The 21,273-nt window shown below is 40.1% G+C and overlaps 1 protein-coding gene across 1 annotated transcript in view; it reads right to left on the bottom strand.

Moving 5' to 3' along the window:
• cds1 (CDP-diacylglycerol synthase 1) overlaps positions 1-20,806 on the bottom strand; it is a 157,511-nt gene extending 136,705 nt beyond the window's left edge. The window contains exon 1 of the mRNA XM_033024092.1: positions 20,516-20,806. Coding sequence (XP_032879983.1) covers positions 20,516-20,572 — 57 coding nt within the window. The 5' untranslated portion in view covers positions 20,573-20,806. The remainder of the gene's footprint in view (positions 1-20,515) is intronic.
• Positions 20,807-21,273: the final 467 nt, after the last annotated feature.

Below are 21,273 nucleotides of genomic sequence, written 5' to 3'. Positions count from 1 at the left end.
AGGTTCATTGCATACTGCGATTCCTATTTTTAAAAGTTATCCAATTTAATTCCCATCATCTCTTAACTTCATCCTTAAAAAAATGACATAAATCTACAAAGAATGATTTCATTAGGTCACTAGGACAATAATCAAATCTTTTCATCCAAGATCATTCTCCAATTAAAATTTAAATGAATCCTCCATCAATAGAAAGATAAAACTCTCAAAATTGAGTCCAACATTTCAGGAGAAAGCTTGCCAACACAAAATAATCAAAGCAAGGATTTATATTTTTACTTCTTTCACTCAAATTAGAATATGACTTTTGTTAATTTTTTTGATGATAAGGTATTATATTTAATGCGGGTCATTATGGATTAATTTTATGTTGAAGATCTAGTGCAATCAATGCCTGTAATTGCACTGCAGCAAGAAGATTGAATGGGTAAAGACAGCAATGCACAACTTGGGAAATAGTGCGTCAAAACAAAGCTGAAGGAATTAAAATTTGTCATGTAAAACAATGACAAATTGGAAGCCTAAAGATTATAGGAAAAGACACATTGTGTTTGATATTAAACTGAAGGACCATGAACGTTTCTAATTTCTGTGTGATTAACAAGATTATTTTGCTTGACATGTTAGGATAAGAGCAACACTCAATGATCAAAAGATAAAAATAAAGAATCACATATTCTAAAAAAGGGCAAAGCAGACAATGAGGAATTGGAAGGTATAATTTCAGATATTAAAGCTTCCAATTTATAAGAGTTTTCAGTGTTGTATAACATCAATCAGATTGCAAATATAGATGGCAAAAGCAAGCAATATTGCCAACAACTTTCTTAGTCAGCCATTCAAAACTTTAGAAATGTTGCAGCTCCATAATTAAAAGATAAAATAGATAGTTAATAAAGGCTGCATACTATTTGATTTCAGATTTAAATAAACGTTGAAATGTTTCAACTTAAGGTTTTATTTCTACTGAATGGTGGAAAATTATCCCAAATGCCAACCTCAATAACAAAATAGTCAAGGATGGGGAATAAAAAAAATCCAAAAAAAATCACATTCATTGCTAGCATCCATTAGGTCCAATCCATCTGTATAGTTCGTTGGTATGTGCTTTAATGCGTATAATTTGCAGCCGTCAAAACAAAATGGTTTTAAAACTAGTTTGATTTTAAAATGTTTCACAATACAAACAAACACCACTAGCCATCTGATCATTTAAATTTCAACATTCAAATTTCAAATTCATTCAAAAAAGTTGACAAGCACTTTATTGGGTTCATGAATAACATAGCATCAATGAATATAATGAATATAAGAAAAGATAGCATATTGATGACAAGTTTCCGAAACTAGCATCAGAATACACAAACACATTTTGTGTAATGGTTGTCGTGTGGTGTCCACCAGTGACTTGGGTGGCACAGTAAGTGCACGTATTTCTTATTCCTTTCTATGTTTATGAATACCACATGGAACAATAAAAATGCAAGCACCGTTTCCACTTCATTCACCTGATCATGTAGTAGAATACTGCATCCATCTGAGTGGACACCCAAACGCGCGTTACACCTCATATATCATTCACCGATCTGGTTAAATTTAAGACTGCACAAATCATGTACAAAGCAAGAAATAATTTACTTCCAGGAAATATACAAAAACTGTTTATGGAAAGACAGGGTGGGTATAATTTGAGAGGGGAACATAATTTTAAAAAACTCAATGTTAGAACTCTTAAAAGTATGTGCATAGCAATCTGTGAGGTGAATTTGTGGAATGGTCTGGAACAGGAGATAAAACTTAGCACAAACATAATTCAGTTTAAAAAGATGTACAAAAACACTTTTTAAAAACGATATTGGGATGAGGACAGATGATTGTGAGTGGGATATTTGTTAGACTGAGTGTATTGGGAAGGGTAATTATAGGGTGATGGGTTGTATATATGACTAAGAGATGCTGTAAAGTATATGAGGGTTTTTTCTTTTCTTTTTTCTTTTTTTCCTCTCTTAATTTGTATGGCTTTGTAAATATTTGATTAGTATATAAATGTAAATAATTTGGTGCACATATAGCTGCTGGTGTACATATGGTGTACATATAGCTGCTAATTTTGTATAAGATAATTATAGGGAGGTTTCACGGCAGCCGGGTCACGACCCATGACCCGTACTGTTGCTACGCTACTCCAAATGGATTACACGCGATGTACTGCAGGTAGGCACTTACCATTGTTTCCAGCGTAGCGGGCCCGTTAAAACCCACTAAAATTGTCAATTTTTGCGCTGTAAATAATTATGGAAATCGGGATAAGCGTGTGAGGCATTTAGCCTACTTCAGAATTCCAAAAGTGAGGAGAAATGACGGTAGATAGAAACGAGAGCTGAAGGGGCAACAACAGCCAGAGTGCTTGGCGAACATTGGCCGTTTGCTCACTGCATTTCATCAACAGTAAGGCATTATTTGTGTTTTTTCTTGATTCCTTTGGCATCTAAAAAGTTTCAGAAGTGATAAATCTGGCTATAATTTTTTTAAATCGCTCATGGTTCTCGTGGGTTTTTACATACAAAATGAAAACGCATCTGAAGAAAAATTTACAGCCAGATTTATCACTTCTGAGAATTTTTAGATACCAAAGGAATCAAGAAAAAACACAAATAATGCCTTACTTGATGAAATGCAGTGAGCAAATGCGATAATTCCCAATATTTTCAATGTTTACCAAGCACTTCAGCTGCTGTAGTCCCTTCAGTTCTCGCTTCTCTATACCTTCATTTCGCTTCACGTTTGGAATTCTGAAGTTGGGTACATGTCTCTCACACTTACCCTGACTCCCACAATTTTTGCAGCGCAAAAATCCAACATTTTGGCGGTTTTTAACAGGTAGGAAAGTACGCGTTTCTAGCATTAATAACATATACCGGAAGTGAGGGATGTCTTCCAGTTGGATTTAGGGGCTCCGTGCGTCGAGCCCTATGACCCAGTGACCTTTCGTGCAACCCCCCTATAAGCAGTTGAATATGGGGTGGGAATTAATAAGCTTTGGCTTCTTCCTGCTCCTTTTTGGACACATACGATATCATTTATTTATAGATATTGTTTATGACACTTTATAAATATTCTTGTTTTGTTTTTTGTATGCTGTTTCACACTTGCTTTTTATTCTGTTCGAAATAAAGAATTAAATAAATAAATAAATAGATAAATAGATACACACAAACGTACGTTGCAGTGGACCCTAAAAGGTTTGGTGTCCCAGAAAACGAATGTTACATTATTAGCGAAAACCAAACATTTTCACCAATGTGATCTAAACGGTACATTTACTTGTGAATTTGAGCTATATCGATGGCCGATGATTCGTCAGAACGTTTGATTGGGCTGATTTTTTTGTAAATAAAATGTCTCCGTTACGGTCATTGCGGAGCTTCCCGAAGTTGACTTGAAGTAATGAAGCTAGCAAGGTAAACAGGAGACGTGTTGCCAAATTGAAGATTGGCTCAATTTTTGTTTTGATGACCAATTTATGTCCAAAACATTTTTTTTAATTGATTTTAAGAAGTCGGAAAATATATCGTAAACGGTCGTTGCGTTTTTGACACCACAATGTTTTTATATATTAAATTTGAAAATAATAAAAAACAATTAACTCGCCCAAAACTCCCTACTACCATAGGATACCTTGTTGGGTATTTTAAAAGCATTAGAGGTTTAGAGACTCCGTGATTGAACTTAGAGGTACCAAATCTGATACCGGTCGTTGCGACAATGGACACCAAGCACAACGACCGTTACTGGATCTTTACTGTACTGTATTATCTTTAAGTTACTGTCTTTTTCTCCTGGTATTGATGAAGATATTTCCCTAGATCATTATCTAAATGTATATGCATGAAGGGCCACATGAAGTTTATTTATGAATTGAAATATTCATGACTATATGTGGCAGAGTTTTTAATGTCACATTTTTGGTGTCCAAATTGGTGATAAAATGATGAAGATTTGTCTGTCATGAAATAAGTTTTTGACTTTCGGTCTTGAAGTTACCTAATTTATATCTGTTATTTATAAGGTTTCACATGATGGGTAGATTTTTGTAAAGTACAGTGTATTGGTGTAAAAAACGAATAATAATCTTGTTATTCAAAATCTCTCCAGTATTGTAAAAAGACACATATGTAAATATATGTTTAGGACATTTGATAATAAAACTCTTGACTCTTAAGGGCCTGTCCCACTGGTGATTTTTTCGGCGACTGCCAGCATCATTGACTGATGAAAGTAGCGGCGTGATGACATAGACGCACGGTGTTTCCTCAAGTATCACAACATTTTCTTTGTCGCAGCTGGATTTTGAAATAGACAATAGGTGCAGGAGTAGGCCATTTGGCCCTTCGAGCCAGCACCGCCATTCAATGTGATCATGGCTGATCATCCCTAATCAGTACCCCGTTCCTGCCTTCTCCCCATATCCCCTGACTCCGCTATCTTTTTTTTTTTTTCTTCTTCTTTTTTTTTATTTATGAGAAGGAAGTAAGCAAGACAAGAAAAAGAAAACAATAGAAAGGGGAAAAAGTAGAAAAATAGATGGTAGCGAGTAGAAAAACGTGAAGTGTGTATATAAAAAATAATTTAAAAAATATATATTTTTTTTTTTAAAGTGGAAAGTAGAAATCGAAGAGAAGGCCCCTTAAAAGAGAATTTTTCAAATCTATATTCGGAGATGTAAATCTATCCACGTCATGAACTGAAATCAGCAATCCTTATGGTACCGCTGCATCACATGATTCCAAAAAGTCGATGAAAGGAGACCAACTCCTTAAGAATTGGTCATATTTATCTATTAGTCGGAGTCTCATTTCTTCAAGGCGTGCTATGTCCATCATATTCCTAATCCACATTTTAACAGTTGGTATGGTTGTATTTTTCCAAAATTTAAGTATCAATTTCTTTCCAATTATTAACCCATAATTTAAAAAAACATTTTGGTCTTTATTTAAATTGGTATCTTCTCCTATTATTCCAAATATAATCCATTCCATTTTGGGTTCTATTCTTGACTTGAAGAGCTTTGTAAATATATCAAATATATCACTCCAAAATTTATTCAACTTTGTACATCCTACAAATGAATGTGTTATATTAGCGTTTTGAAACAAACATTTATCACATCTGGGAGAGACGTTTGGATAAAATTTATTCAACCTCGTTTTTGAATAATATAGTCTATGTAATAATTTGAATTGAATTAAATTATGTCTTGCATTAATAGAACAGTTATGTGTATTCATCAGATACTTTTCCCATCTATCCTTCGAGATCTTTATCATCCGCTATCTTTAAGAGCCCTATCTAGCTCTCTCTTGAAAGCAGTTCTTGAAAATGTTCAAAATCCTTTGGTGACCCTGATATGACGCAGGCAGTTGCCGAAAAAAATCATCAAGTGGGATTGGCCCTTAAGCCTGAAATCTGGTTCAGAAAACTATCAGGTTGACTTAAATATTTAACATACCACTTCCAATGCACTATCAATATAAATTTAACTTTTTTTTTTAAGCCTTCCTGATGCGCATTTGCATTCCTCTGCTAGGTAATCAAACCACACTCAATCTTTCTAGTTTCCTAGCTACAGTCTGTAATTTAGATTCTTTCCAATGATTTCTGAACAAGCAATTGCAATAAATAAAAGGCAGCAGCATGTATATTAGATATTCCAATTTTCTGTTTGCCACACTATATTTACAGATAGATATTTGGAACATGGTTTTATATATTTTTTTCTTTTGCGAGAACATTTGATTAATATCAACACAAAGGTAGCACAACTGAAAGGAAATGGTGTATTACTTTGCAGAGAATATGCTTCAAAATGACTTAGCTACAAACTTCATCAGATATTACAAGTGATGTGACCAATGTTGTGGAGGATTAGTTGTAGCTCGAGGACTGGTATCATATTCTTTGTTCACCTGCAAATAATCTTTCTTACGGAGAAACACACAGATGCAGAAGAGTGAGGATGTAACAAGTAGAATGGATAAGGAAGAGCCAGTGGATGTGGTGTATCTGGACTCAAAAAGCCTTTGACAAGGTCCCTCACAAGAGTTTTGTGTGCAGAATTAGAGCGCGTGGTTTTGGGGGTAGGGTATTGACAGATAGAGAACTGGTTGGCAGACAGGAAGCAAAGAGTAGGAATTAATGGGTCCTTTTCAGAATGCCGTAAGGCTCAGTGCTGGGACCCGAGTTATTTACAATATATATTAACGATTTAGACGAGGGAATTACAGTAAATGTAACATCAACTAAGTTTGCGGATGACACAAAGCTGGGTGGCAGTGTGAGCTGCGAGGGGGATGCTATGAGGCTGCAGGGTGACATGGATAGGTTGGGTGAGTGGGCAGATGCATGGCAGATGCAGGATGTGGGTAAATGTGAGGTTGTCCACTTTGGTGGCAAGAACAAGAAGGCAGATTATTATCTGAATGGTGTCAGATTAGAAAAAGGAGAGGTGCAACGAGACCTGGGTTTCCCGGCTTATACATCAGTCACTGAAAGTAAGCATGCAAGTACAGCAGGCAGTGAAGAAAGCAAATGGCATGTGGCCTTCATTGTGAGAGAATTTGAGTATAGGAGCAAGTAGGCCCTACTGCAGTTGTACAGGGCCCTGGTGAGACCACACCTGGAGTATTATGTGCAGTTCTGATCTACTAATTTGAGGAAGGACATTCTTGCTATTGAGGGAGTGCAGAGTAGGTTCACCAGGTTAATTCCCAGAATGGCAGGACTGAGATATGATTAAAGAATGGGTCGACTGGGCTTGTATTCACTGGAATTTAGAAGGATGAGAGGGAATTTTATAGAAGAATAAGGGGTAGTCCATTTAGGACTGAGATGAGGAAAAACTTTTTCACCCAGAGAGTTGTAAATCTGTGGAATTTGCTGCGTCAGAAGGCAGTGGAGGCCAATTCTGTGCATGTTTTCAAGAGAGAGTTAGATTAGCTCTTAGGGCTAAAGGAATCAAGGGATATGGGGAAAAAGCAGGAATGGGGTACTGATTTTGGATGATCAGCCATGATCATATTGAATGGCGGTGCTGGCTCGAAGGGCCGAATGGCCTACTCCTGCACCTATTTGCTATGTTTTCTATTATTAAGTAAAACCACATGCTCTAAGTATTAACAAGTTTCTTTAAAAAAAATCAAAAATGCAATGAAAGGCATGGTCAAAGAAAAGGAATGGAATTAAATAGGTAATGTCTGATCAGTGGTGTAAAGGAAATACGTCTGAAATAAGGGATAACAATATTCATTTTTTTCAATACGTGCATCACTGACTGGCAAGGCTATCATTTACAACCCAAATCTAATGGCACAATCATTTTGAACTACCAATCCGAAATGTATTTGTGAAGGGCAGGACATGTTTAGCTAACTTCATAGACAAAGAGGAATACAGAATATGTAGATTTTCAACAAGTTTAATAGACAGATATAAATAAGTATTGCATGGATGGGGTTTATTAGGTCTTGCAGCAGGTCTTGCGGCAGTGTTAAAATAAATAAAGGATAGTACCAGAACATGGGTAATATTTAAGATGTCCATTGGCATGGAAAACAGGAAGCTAAATTAACAAAGAATAGCGAAACATAATCAATTGAATAGCTGTTAGTCTCAAGGGCAAGATGGGCAAAACTGGATAAAGATATAGCTCCCACCTTAATTTCAACAGCAAATCTAGGAGATTAATTTTGGCTTAGTTGTTGAAGAACTTTGGAAGGGTTAAGATTGTATTAGGTGCTAGATGTATATTCATGAGTCATATGCACAGGAACAATGAAATTCTTCCTCTTTGCAGGAGAATAACCAATCTAAAGTCTCAAAAGGAGAGTTTCTTGGCATTAGCTGAGGTTTAGAGCAGTTATGTTTAGGGAACCAGTTATTAGTGCAGACAAGGTGCAGCATATTATCTTGGGAGCAGGTGCATTCAAATCTGTATACCTTGTACTCAAACAAGTCAAAACATGTGCAATAAACATTTGGCTTGTTTAATATTGGATTCCACTTATTGATTCCATCATCAACATGCGGTAATGTTCCAAAAAAATCCACAGAAGCATGGATACAGGGCTGGAAACAGGTCCTGCTACTCACTCTGCAAGCTACTTTGAAGATAGGAATCAGGGAAATAAAATGATTTATGTGAGAAAATAACCTCGTCCACACATACACAAAACGCAGCTAGGTTTAACATTTTAAGATGTGGAAATATAGTAGTACTTTGAGCACATTTATAACTAAAAAACTGGAAAATACTGAAAAATATGGTCATAACTAGTTTCGCAGTTTTAGATTTTACAAAGAAGTGTGAACTAAGCTCTGCAGAATTGGATGATAGCAGGATAATAAAAAAAGCTGAATATGCAAGTAGTTGGATTTATCTGGATTTAAATGATGCCCTAGCGACAACTCAAATCAACCTTTGTGTAATTACCTTGGACTCAAGATAGAATCAGTTTACATCTCTATCATAGTGGTATTCTTCTTGCCTCATACCCAATAATTTTACTTATTAAATATTCATTTTTCAGCTACTGCCCATCTCCAAGTGCCCTTGATAAGTGGCCTTCATGAACAGCTGCAGTTATTTTTTGTAAAGGTTCTTCCAGAATGCTGTTAGAGATAGACTTCCAGTAATTAGATAGAGCACCAAAACATGGGAAACATAGTCCCAAATCAGAATGGCATGCCACTTGACGGTGGTGGTGATCCCATGCACCTGCTGCCCTCTTTCTTCTTGGTAGTTGACATTGCAAGTTTAGGGAGGGGGTTACTGTTGGAATAGCCTTGGTGAGTAACTGCAATGCATTATATGGATGGCACATATTGTAACTAATGTGCATCAGTGATGATGATAATGAATATTTAAGACAGTGGATAGGATGCCAGGACAAGGAGCCTGCTTTGCCCCGTGTAGTGTTGAACCTCTCGCGAGTTGTTGGGAGCTGCACTCATTCAAGGAATCATGGAATATTCAACCACATTCCGAATGTGTGCCTGGTGGATAACGGAGGCAAAACACTTGATTAAAGCATATCCAGACTCTGACTCGCTCTTGCCGTCAGTGTGTCTGGCTAAGGTTCTGGGCAATGTGACCCAAAGTAATGACAATGAATATCCAGTTTAGATTTTAGTTTAGTTTAGAGATACAGTGTGGAAACAGGCCCTTCAGCCCACCGATCAGCAATTTTTACATTTTTACAAAGCCGATCAACCTACAAACCTGTACGTCTTTGTAGTGTGGGAGGAAACCAAAGATCTCGGAGAAACCCACGCGGTCAAGGGAAGAACGTACAAACGCCATACAGACAGCACCAGTAGTCAGGATTGAACCCGGGTCTCTCGCACTGAAAGTAGTTATGTTACAAAACTGTGCACGACTTTGGCGCCTTTGGGGGAGGGGGGGGGGGGGCAGGGCAGGGTTAAAATGCAGTTTTTCTGCCTGCCCTGGATATATTTTCTCGGGCTGCTAGCTAATGCTGAAGAATTGTTCCGACCGCCGTTCTGTGAAATTTTTATTTTTATTTTTATTTTTTTATAAAAATTAAATCGCAGGACAATTTCAGCGCTGGAGTAAAATAGAAAATCCGCTTCTAATGCCGTCAACGCCGATAACTGGGACGGATGTCACTTACAGGACAGCTAAAGGTAAGCCGTTTATTTTACATATAAATGCGCTTCTTAGGATTACCTTAATCCAAATTTTACATTGCGAAAAGGTGATTTAGACCCCATACGAACCGGCAGTATTGGGAGCCCAATAACTGAAACGGCGGTCGGAACAATTCTTCAGCATTAGCTAGCAGCCCGAGAAAATATATCCATTGGGAGCTCGACCTGTCCCAACGTCGGCGTTCCGACCAGAGGGCATGAACATCGGGCCGTCCGTAGCTGCGACTATGGAGGGTCAGAGACCCGACCATGGGTGCACAAGGGGGGGGGAGGAGGACTGTCTGAACTGTATTGCCTTCCACCACAGTGAAGAATGCTGTGGTGGATGTCTGTGCTGAATTATGGTGTGTATTATGTCCTTTTTTAATTGTAACGCTGCATGGTAAATTATTTGCACTGCACCTTATGGTGCATGTGATAAATACATTTGAACCTTTGAAGTTGGATGAACCCATGGCATTGTACTGAGAAACTAATGTCATGTTGTCCCAGATCTAATATGATTAACCTATGATCACTGTAACAAAATTCCTTTGCACAGATTATGACTGACCACTTGTGCCTTAGATTCCTTGATGCCATGCTCATCAAATCAATACAATCAAAGGAAGTCACTCACCTTGCATTTGCAATTTAGCTTTATGATCTATTTGGATGAGCAATGAACTTGAGCATTGGCGAGAAGGTTATTGAGTTCAAGCTACTTGAAATTGCTATCAATGAAACCTTCCATTACTTTGCTCATGACTGAGAATACATTATTTATTGGGTAGTAATTAGCGAAATGGGATTTGTCTTGCTTTTTGTAAACAGGACATACCTGGGCAATTTTATACATTGTCAGGTAGAGGCCAATATTGTGATTATTGGAGCACCTTGCTTGAGGTACAACTAAGCCTGGATTGCAGATCTTCAGTACAACTTGGAAAATGTCGGGCTCATTACATTTCTGTATCCAATGTCCTCAGCAGTTTATTGATATAACACGGACTAGTTTCTGCAATAGCAGAGGTCTCAGGAAAAAGTCTCCAACATTTACATATTTGGTCCTGCTATGAAGGATGGGGACATCGTTGGAGTATTCTCCCCATTAGCTGTTTAATTGTCTACTTTTGTCTAGATATGGTAGGAAGTTCACTGATCCACTGGTTGAGAGATCTTCAAATTCTGTCTGCATGCTGTTTTTATTATTTAATACAGCTTCATTAGGATGGCGCCTCGTCATTTCTAAGTGTGCTGTTGGTCTTGGTGTGCTCTTCTGTGGTCTCTCAATTAACTAAGTTGACCCCTGTCAGGATAGTAATAGTATAGTTGGCTTATAAATTTACAGATTATGGCAGTGTATATTTCAGCTGCTATTGATGATCCACAGCATTTATAGAAAGCTAGTTTTGATCAGCCAGAACTGCTCCTTCTATCCCATTTAGCAAGGTTGGAGTATTACACAACACAATAGAGGATGTCTTGTGTGTGAAGATAGAGCTCTTATCTTCACAGACACCACACATTAGCCATTTCTATCAAAATATCAAGATGTTTTCACCTGCCAAAGATAGATTGCTGAGGAAAAGATTGCTTACGTCAGTTCCTTCACGACTGCTACAAACTCAGTCTGACACCCATGTCCTTCAGGGGCCAGCCAAGTTAGTTAATGCTCAGTGAACTCAGCTCTGGGGAGTGTTGTAGAGCAGAGGAATCTAGGAGTGCAGGTACATAGCTCCTTGAGAGTAGCATCACAGATGGTCAAAAAGGGTTTCAGCACATTGGCCTTCATTAATCAGATTATAGAATTTGGGATGTTATGTTACAGTTGTACAAGGCATTGGTGAGGCCGTATTTGGTGTGTTGTGTTCAGTTTTGCTCACTTAGTTATAGGAAACGTTTTGTCACGCTGGAAAGGGTGCAGAGATGATTTAACAGGTGTTGTCAGCACTCGAGGGCCTGAGCTATAGGTAGATGTTAGGCAAGCTAGGACTTTATTCCTTGGAGTGCAGGAGGAAGAGGGGTGATCTTATAGAGGTGTACAAGATTATAGATAGGGTAAATGCAGTCTCTTACCTCGAGTAGGGGAATCAAGAACCAGAGGACATAGGTTTAAGGTGAGAGGGGGAAAGATTTAATAGGAACCAGAGAGGCAACATTTTCACACCGAGGATGGTGGATATATGGAACAAGCTGCAAGACAAGGTGGTTGTGGCAGGTACTATCACAACATTTAAACAGGTAAATAGAAAGAAAAAGTTTAGAAGCATATGAGCAATAAGCAGTTAGGTGGGACTAGTATAGATGAGACGACCATCTCTGCTAGCAATATCAGAAAAGAACCAGAGGTGATCGAAAGGCGCTGTATCAATGAAAACACCGGCGCATTGTTTGCTCAGGCCTATAGACCACCAGCAACTCTGCCCTCGGCCTCTGTCGATGACCTTGTGGATGGTTTTAGCTCCAATGTTATGACTCTTGAAAAGCAGGACCTCCAGGGTTGTTATCTCCGGTTTGCTTCCAGTTCCTCGTGCTGGCGAGAGCAGGAACAGGGAGATACGGGACCTGAACGTGTGGCTGAGGAACTGGTGCACGGGGCAGGGATTTAGATTCTTAGATCACTGGGATCTGTTTTGGGGTAAGGGGGAATTGTACAAAAGGGACGGATTGCATCTTAACAGGTGTGGGACCAGCATTCTGGCAGGCAGGTTTGCCACTGCTACACGGGTGGTTTTAAACTGAATAAGGGGGGTGGGGTGTCGAATGGGCTAGTGGAGGATGGAGTTAAAGGGAAAGGGTTTCTTAAATGTGTGAGCGTAGAGACAGAGGGGTGTAAAATGAGGGTAGAAGCAATAGGTAGCAAGGTGAAAAGTAAAAGTGGCAGGCCGGAAAATCCAGGGCAAAAATCAAAAAGTGCCACTTTTCAACAAAATTGTATAAGGGGTAAGAGTGTTGTAAAAACAAGCCTGAAGGCTTTGTGTCTCAATGCAAGGAGCATTCGTAATAAGGTGGATGAGTTGAATGTGCAGATAGCTATTAATGACTATGATATAGTTGGGATCACGGAGACATGGCTCCAGGGTGACCAAGGCTGGAAGCTGAACATCCAGGGATATTCAATATTCAGGAGGGATAGAGAGAAAGGAAAAGGAGGTGGGGTAGCGTTGCTGATTAGAGAGGAGATTAACGCAATGGAAAGGAAGGACATTAGTTTGCAGGATGTGGAATCGGTATGGGTAGAGCTGCGAAACACTAAGGGGCAGAAAACGCTGGTGGGTGTTGTGTACAGGCCACCTAACAGTAGTAGTGAAGTTGGAGATGGTATCAAACAGGAAATTAGAAATGCGTGCGACAAAGGCAAAACCGTTATAATGGGTGACTTCAATCTACATATAGATTGGGTGAATCAAATTGGCAGGGGTGCTGAGGAAGAGGATTTTTTGGAATGTATGCGGGATAGTTATCTAAATCAACATGTAGAGGAACCAACAAGAGAGCAGGCTATTTTAGACTGGGTATTGAGTAATGAGGAAGGGTTAGTTAGCAGTCTTGTTGTACGTGCCCCCTTGGGCAAGAGTGACCATAATATGGTTGAGTTCTTCATTAGGATGGAGAGTGACATTGTTAATTCAGAAACAATAGTTCTGAACTTAAAGAAAGGTAACTTTGAGGGTATGAGACGTGAATTGGCCAAGATTGACTGGCAATTAATTCTAAAAGGGTTGACGGTGGATATGCAATGGAAGACATTTAAAGACTGCATGGATGAACTACAAAAATTGTTCATCCCAGTTTGGCAAAAGAATAAATCAGGGAAGGTAGTGCATCCGTGGATAACAAGGGAAATCAGGGATAGTATCAAAGCGAAGGATGATGCGTACAAATTAGCCAGAAAAAGCAGCATACCGGAGGACTGGGAGAAATTCAGAGACCAGCAGAGGAGGACAAAGGGCTTAATTAGGAAAGGAAAATTAGATTATGAAAGAAAACTGGCAGGGAACATAAAAACTGACTGCAAAAGTTTTTATAGATATGTGAAAAGAAGAGATTAGTTAAAACAAATGTAGGTCCCTTGCAGTCAGAAACGGGTGAGTTGATCATGGGGAACAAGGATATGGCGGACCAATTGAATAACTACTTTGGTTCCGTCTTCACTAAGGAAGACATAAATAATCTGCCGGAAATAGCAGGGGACCGCGGGTCAAAGGAGTTGGAGGAATTGAGTGAAATCCAGGTTAGCCGGGAAGTGGTGTTGGGTAAATTAATGGATTAAAGGCCGATAAATCCCCAGGGCCAGATAGGCTGCATCCCAGAGTACTTAAGGAAGTAGCTCCAGAAATAGTGGATGCATTAGTAATAATCTTTCAAAACTCTTTAGATTCTGGAGTAGTTCCTGAGGATTGGCGGGTAGCAAACGTAACCCCACTTTTTAAGAAGGGAGGGAGAGAGAAAACGGGAAATTACAGACCAGTTAGTCTAACATCGGTAGTGGGGAAATTGCTAGAGTCAGTTATTAAAGATGGGATAGCAGCACATTTGGAAAGTGGTGAAATCATTGGACAAAGTCAGCATGGATTTACAAAAGGTAAATCATGTCTGACGAATCTTATAGAATTTTTCGAGGATGTAACTAGTAGCGTGGATAGGGGAGAACCAGTGGATGTGGTGTATCTGGACTTCCAGAAGGCTTTCGACAAGGTCCCACATAAGAGATTTATTTACAAACTTAAAGCATACGGCATTGGGGGTTCAGTATTGATGTGGATAGAGAACTGGCTGGCAAACAGGAAGCAAAGAGTAGGAGTAAACGGGTCCTTTTCACAATGGCAGGCAGTGACTAGTGGGGTACCGCAAGGCTCAGTGCTGGGACCCCAGCTATTTACAATATATATTAATGATCTGGATGAGGGAATTGAAGGCAATATCTCCAAGTTTGCGGATGACACTAAGCTGGGGGGCAGTGTTAGCTGTGAGGAGGATGCTAGGAGACTGCAAGGTGACTTGGATAGGCTGGGTGAGTGGGCAAATGTTTGGCAGATGCAGTATAATGTGGATAAATGTGAGGTTATCCATTTTGGTGGCAAAAACAGGAAAGCAGACTATTATCTAAATGGTGGCCGACTAGGAAAAGGGGAGATGCAGCGAGACCTGGGTGTCATGGTACACCAGTCATTGAAAGTGGGCATGCAGGTGCAGCAGGCAGTGAAGAAAGCGAATGGTATGTTAGCTTTCATAGCAAAAGGATTTGAGTATAGGAGCAGGGAGGTTCTACTGCAGTTGTACAGGGTCTTGGTGAGACCACACCTGGAGTATTGCGTACAGTTTTGGTCTCCAAATCTGAGGAAGGACATTATTGCCATAGAGGGAGTGCAGAGAAGGTTCACCAGACTGATCTCTGGGATGTCAGGACTGTCTTATGAAGAAAGACTGGATAGACTTGGTTTATACTCTCTAGAATTTAGGAGATTGAGAGGGGATCTTATAGAAACTTACAAAATTCTTAAGGGGTTGGACAGGCTAGATGCAGGAAGATTGCTCCCGATGTTGGGGAAGTCCAGGACAAGGGGTCACAGCTTAAGGATAAGGGGGAAATCCTTTAAAACCGAGATGAGAAGAACTTTTTTCACACAGAGAGTGGTGAATCTCTGGAACTCCCTGCCACAGAGGGTAGTCGAGGCCAGTTCATTGGCTATATTTAAGAGGGAGTTAGATGTGGCCCTTGTGGCTAAGGGGATCAGAGGGTATGGAGAGAAGGCAGGTACGGGATACTGAGTTGGATGATCAGCCATGATCATATTGAATGGCGGTGCAGGCTCGAAGGGCCGAATGGCCTACTCCTGCACCTAATTTCTATGTTTCTATGTTTCTATTGCACCACTAAAGACCAAGGTTTTATCTGGAAGGAAAAAGTCACCATGGAGAAATGCCACAGCAGTAAGATCCCAAAGAACAAAGTGTAGACAGGCCGAACGTAGGTGGCGAAAAACCAAACTACAGGTCCACTACCTCCGTATCTATAATCAGGAATTGAAAGGGGCAAGGCAGTCCTTTTTCTCAGAGGTTATCAACAAAAATAATAATTCCCACACCCTGTTTGCCATTGTCGATAGACTGACAAACCCCTCATCATCAGTCCCTCCTGAGCTCCTGTCCAGCAAGTCGTGCAATGACTTTGCAGATTTCTTCACCGATAAAATTCTGAAGATAAGACAAACAATGTCTAGCTCCACCTCAGGGAACATGGCTTTGTCACCTATGCCTCCAGATTCACTAATGAATCTACAACATTTTAAACTTTTAGATTGTGCATCTCTGACTGAAACTGTTCAACAGCTAAAGTCCACTACCTGCTGTCTTGATCTGCTGCCCACAAGCTTCTTTAAAAATATTTTTAACAGTGTTGCACCAGAAGTACTGAACATAGTAAACACTTCCCTTCAATCGGGGCATTTTCCCGAAGCCTTAAAAACAGCAGTGATCAAGCCCCTATTGAAGAAGCCTAATTTGGATGCCTCAGCTATGAACAACTACAGGCCCATATCTAATTTAGCATTTTTGGCAAAGATTATTGAAAGGGTAGTTTACCAACAAATTTACTGCTTTATGACCCAAAACAATATTTTTAAAGTTTTCCAGTCGGGATTTCGGCCACATCACAGCACCGAGACTGCACTCACTAAGGTCCTAAACGACATACATCTAAACAGTGATGCATCAAAAGCTTCAGTTTTGGTACTGCTAGATCTCAGTGCTGCTTTTGATACGGTGGACCACAACATACTGCTTGACAGACTGGAGAAGTGGGTGGGACTCTCTGGTTCTGTGCTGGACTGGTTCAAAACTTACTTGAAAGATCGGGATTATTTTGTTTCCCTTGGTAATTTTGAATCAGAACGTACAAAACTCACATGCGGGGTTCCTCAGGGCTCCATTCTTGGACCCATTTTGTTCAACATTTATATGCTCCCCCTAGCTCAGATCATAGAGCATTTTAACATATCCTACCACACTTATGCCGATGACACACAACTGTATATCGCAGTGTCACCACATGACCATAGTCCCCTACACTCACTGAGCCAGTGTGTCAAACATATCAATGAGTGGATGAACCAGAACTTCCTCCAGCTCAATGCAAATAAGACAGAAATTATTGTCTTTGGTCCCAAAAAATCAAGGCTAGAAGTGAGTGCTCAACTCGACTCAATTGCACTGAAAACCACAGACAAAGCCAGAAATCTTGGTGTAGTTATGGACTCGGATTTGAATTTTAACAGCCATATAAAGACCATTACCAGATCTGCCTATTACCATCTAAAAAATATAGCAAGAATCAAGGGATTTCTGTCCAAAGACGACACTGAAAAACTTGTTCATGCATATATTTTTAGTAGGTTAGATTATTGTAATGGCATCTTTACAGGTCTCAATAAAAAATCAATTAAACAACTGCAGCTTATCCAAAATGCCGCTGCCAGAGTCTTGACCAACACCAAGAAAATGGACCACATTACACCTGTCCTTAAATCTTTGCACTGGCTCCCTGTGTGTAAGAGGATAGATTTTAAAATTCTATTACTGACCTACAAGGCACTGAATGGTCTTGGTCCAAAATACATCTCTGACCTACTTGTTGTATATGAGGCGCCTAGACTCCTCAGGTCTTCAGGGACAGGTTTACTCTGTGTTCCCAGGGTCAGAACTAAAAAGGCTGAAGCAGCATTCGGTTTTTATGCTCCACACCTGTGGAACAAGCTCCCTGAACACCTGAGGTGTGCACAAACTGTAAGCGCATTTAAATCAGGCCTAAAAACACTGTTGTTTAGTATAGCTTTTCCATAACCCGACATGCAGGTAATCTTAACCGTCTAATTTTAACCCTTTTATGTGCTTTTTAAAATCGTTTTATTGTTTCATTGACGTTGTTTTATTATTCATACATTTGTCGTATTGCTTATTTTGCAATTTTTAATTATTGACTATTTTATTTTTTCTTTCCTGTAAAGCACCTTGAATTGCAGTTTGCACGAATGGTGCTATACAAATAAATTTGCCTTGCCTAGCCTTGCCATGAGGCCTCTTTGTCAGTATGGGCAAGTTGGGTCAAAGTGCCTGTTTCCATGCTCTATGACTCTAATGGTGGTTCTACCCAACCACACTTTGTGGACACCAAAGCCTTACCCTGAAACATTCTGTGTCTTTGGTCCCTTCAGTGCTTCTTCCGGGTGTTGTTCAACATTGGAGGAGCACCTATGACTGATATTTGCTGCTATGTGAATGATATAAACACACAGCACCAGCCAATGATGAATCAGTTCATTTTGGTGCCAAAAACAGAATTCAAAATTATGTGCAATGTACATGTCAAAAATCAGTGATGCTGACACAGCAAATAATATATAACACAATTAATTATGGCACATATGCAGAACCAATTTTAAAACACAAAACTGACTGAATCTGCTTTAAAAACTAATTTGCCTCCTGAAAATCTCCAAAACCTTACAAGTATCAGTATCAATCAACATTTTCGAAGTTAGATGTCTTTGCTGTGTGGACACAATATAGTTATTATTTCAATGAAGAGCCTAAATTTAACATTACCCAATTCACTTTATTTAAAAACTATAACTTTCACGAAGCTAAACTTCACACACCTGCCACTCAAGACATTCATTTTTATAAAACCAACAGTGAACCAAATCAATCTCACCGACAGCTCTATAGCGAAATGCCAGCTAATTGCCATTTGTAGCTTAACACATTACAGAATTCCACACATGCCTGGCCAAATGTGGAAGTCTGCAGCAAGCTGGCAGCCAGATGTTAGTGCACCGACTTGTTCAGCCGAGCACTAACGTACTACAAAAGGGAACTTCTCACCCGGCCCCTAAACGTCAGGCCAGGACAGATATCAACCAATTTATTTGTATAGATTGGCCAACCCTGTAAAAAAGATGCGTATCTGAATTATGGCATTTTTAATTGTTTATTAGTAGATTGCAATCTAAATATTGAATACTTTTAATTCAAATCGTTAAATACTATTGTTAAACATCTGGGATATGTATGGGTTCGTCACCACTGAGCCTCTCTGTCTCTCAGAACTTTCTCAGGGGACACCTCTCGTGTGCAGACGGCAAGGTTGTTTAACTGTGCATCTTCACAAATGGCAAGCTCAGGTGGGTAGGCCAATCTGGGCAGCTGGCTGGCTGCAGCTTAATCTAAACTAATGTTTTCATGGTGAGGATTTTCTACAAAGCAAGCATCAATGCACCCAAAGTGTGGTACATTAAATTCTTCCACACTTAAAATAAGCAATTGAATTTTTTTAATGATTGGAATATAACTCTTACGATTAATGGTAAAGGCTCAGAGCTATTATTAATATGTCCTCTTACTGATTATTTCCTTATTAATTATGGAATAACATCTTATGTCATTGTATAATGCAAAAATTCTCATTCTGAATGCTGCTGAAGGTTCCCAGAGGGCGCTGCGGCCTGCAGGGTAAGCCGCTGAACTGGCAAACAGTGGCAGAACGCAAGGCCCTGCGGACCGTGCGCCTGCAGGGGGTAGCCGCCGAGCCGGCCCACGCTCGGAGGACCCGGTGGACCACGGAGTCACTGCTGCTCGCCCCCCCAAAGACCAGAGACTGGGAGGACGCAGCTGGTGATGACGACGAACCTGACGGGAGAAGAGCTATACCAGTAGGAGAGGGGAGGGAACCGAGGTATGGCCAATAGCATCTTCGAGATTACAGTAGGCCAGAGAAGGCACTTCCAGGAAACAAAAGTGGATGGGCAAGGTATGACAATACTCTACTGAACGGTTTGTTAGAAAATAATTTCACTATGCATTTGCACATGTGACAATAAAGCACCATTGAACCATTAAAACGCATGTTATTTTAATATAGATGGTCCTACTATAAGAGAATCTTATCTAAAAAAAACGCACACAAGCATAAAACAATCCTTAACCAGATTTTTTAAATCACAAATTATAATATCACCCCTAATTTGGATTTCAATTATGTTTCTTTTCTGGCACATCATCAGGGTTAGATTAGCAGTGTATAATGAGATGATTTATCACTTAAAACATTTGTTTTATTAGAAATTCAAATTAAATCAAAGTTTCAAATACAATGCTGAGAGACTTCCAATGATTAGGATTATTTGGGAAAGGATATTGATAATATTCTCCAAGTTTATAAAGTTATTTACAATTCTATTATAAATTTATTATTTAATAAAATATATTTAATAAAATCAACTTTCTATAAAATATGGTGCTGACGGTAAAGTGTAATAGACCTCATGAATTTGACCCTAGCGGCCATGAGTACATGGAACCATAAAACCGCAGATGATTCATTTAGATCTAGAAAATGTTTAGAAAGGTACACCGTAGCCAACGTTGTTTGACATTTGAAATGATACAAGTTTACCAACATCGATGTTACACTGATATATATCGCCGAATTCGTTGCACAATACTGAACTGACAGGTTAGTTGCCTTATTCAGCAAGTTAAACCAGTTTACAGACGTGTTCTCAATCAGCACATCGTCTAGTTTTGACAAGCGACCTCTAAGCACATTACATTGTTAATGCCTGTGCTTTCGGCTTCAGTAATTAATTGCGCGCATCATTATAGATAACACCACTATTTGCTTTGAAAGCATTTTCTCACTTCCACTTTATCAGCAACGCCGGGGAGGTTTTAAACCCCAGCGTTATATCGGTTTTCATACCTGGTCACAGGCAATAATAATCTCAGTCTACGCGTAATCCTACACTACCTTGTCGCTGAGGTTCTCCGGCTCCTTCGCTGCCTTCCTCCTCTTGAGTTCCGTCATTGCTCGCTGTCTCTTATCCCTGGAGCAGGGTTCGCCGCCGCCGCCGCCTCCTACTCCCCTCACCCTCGACGCCGCAGCCGCCTCTCCCTCACTCCCCCCTCTACCCGGCCACCTCGGTGTCAAGTAACCGCTAGCTCGCTCTCTCGCTCGCTCGACCCCAGCCCGAAACACAGCACGCGGCGTGAGGCGGAGCTTCGGCTCTCAGTCGCAACCGCCCCTCCGCGCGGCGCGGCGCGGGCTCGATCCTTCCCCCTCCGCCCCCGTGATGACGCAGTCGCCCTGGTAACCCGGGAGCGGACCGCGCTTAGCCGCAGATCCCCGCCGGCGCGGCCTTAGCCGCGTGCGTCCCCACCATTCATTCTTCCCGGTTTGTAGCAGAGGCTTTATTCAATGCCGTTGATAAATCGATGATCGCATCTCATGACCAAACAAAAACATGCCCCCCTCATACCTAATGGGGGCCTTTTTGGCTCTTTCTGTGTTCATTTCTGGAAAAAGTTATTTGAAGATTTAGACAATTTCCACACTAAGAGATGTAATTTGCTCACTTCTTAAAGGCAGGGCTTTTCAGAAAACATTGGCCTTTCATTGCTGCACTCCATTTGACGTATTACAGCATATAAGGATAATCTGCTTTGCAAATGCAGATTTTGACTTTGGTCAGCTTCTCAGTCGGAAAGGGCATGCATAAACCCAATCCC

The sequence above is a fragment of the Amblyraja radiata genome, chromosome 1 (assembly GCF_010909765.2).
Source record: "Amblyraja radiata isolate CabotCenter1 chromosome 1, sAmbRad1.1.pri, whole genome shotgun sequence".
NCBI classification, from domain to species: Eukaryota; Metazoa; Chordata; class Chondrichthyes; order Rajiformes; family Rajidae; genus Amblyraja; species Amblyraja radiata.
Note: the sequence above shows the minus strand (reverse complement) of the source record. Positions and strands in the feature narration are given on the sequence as shown.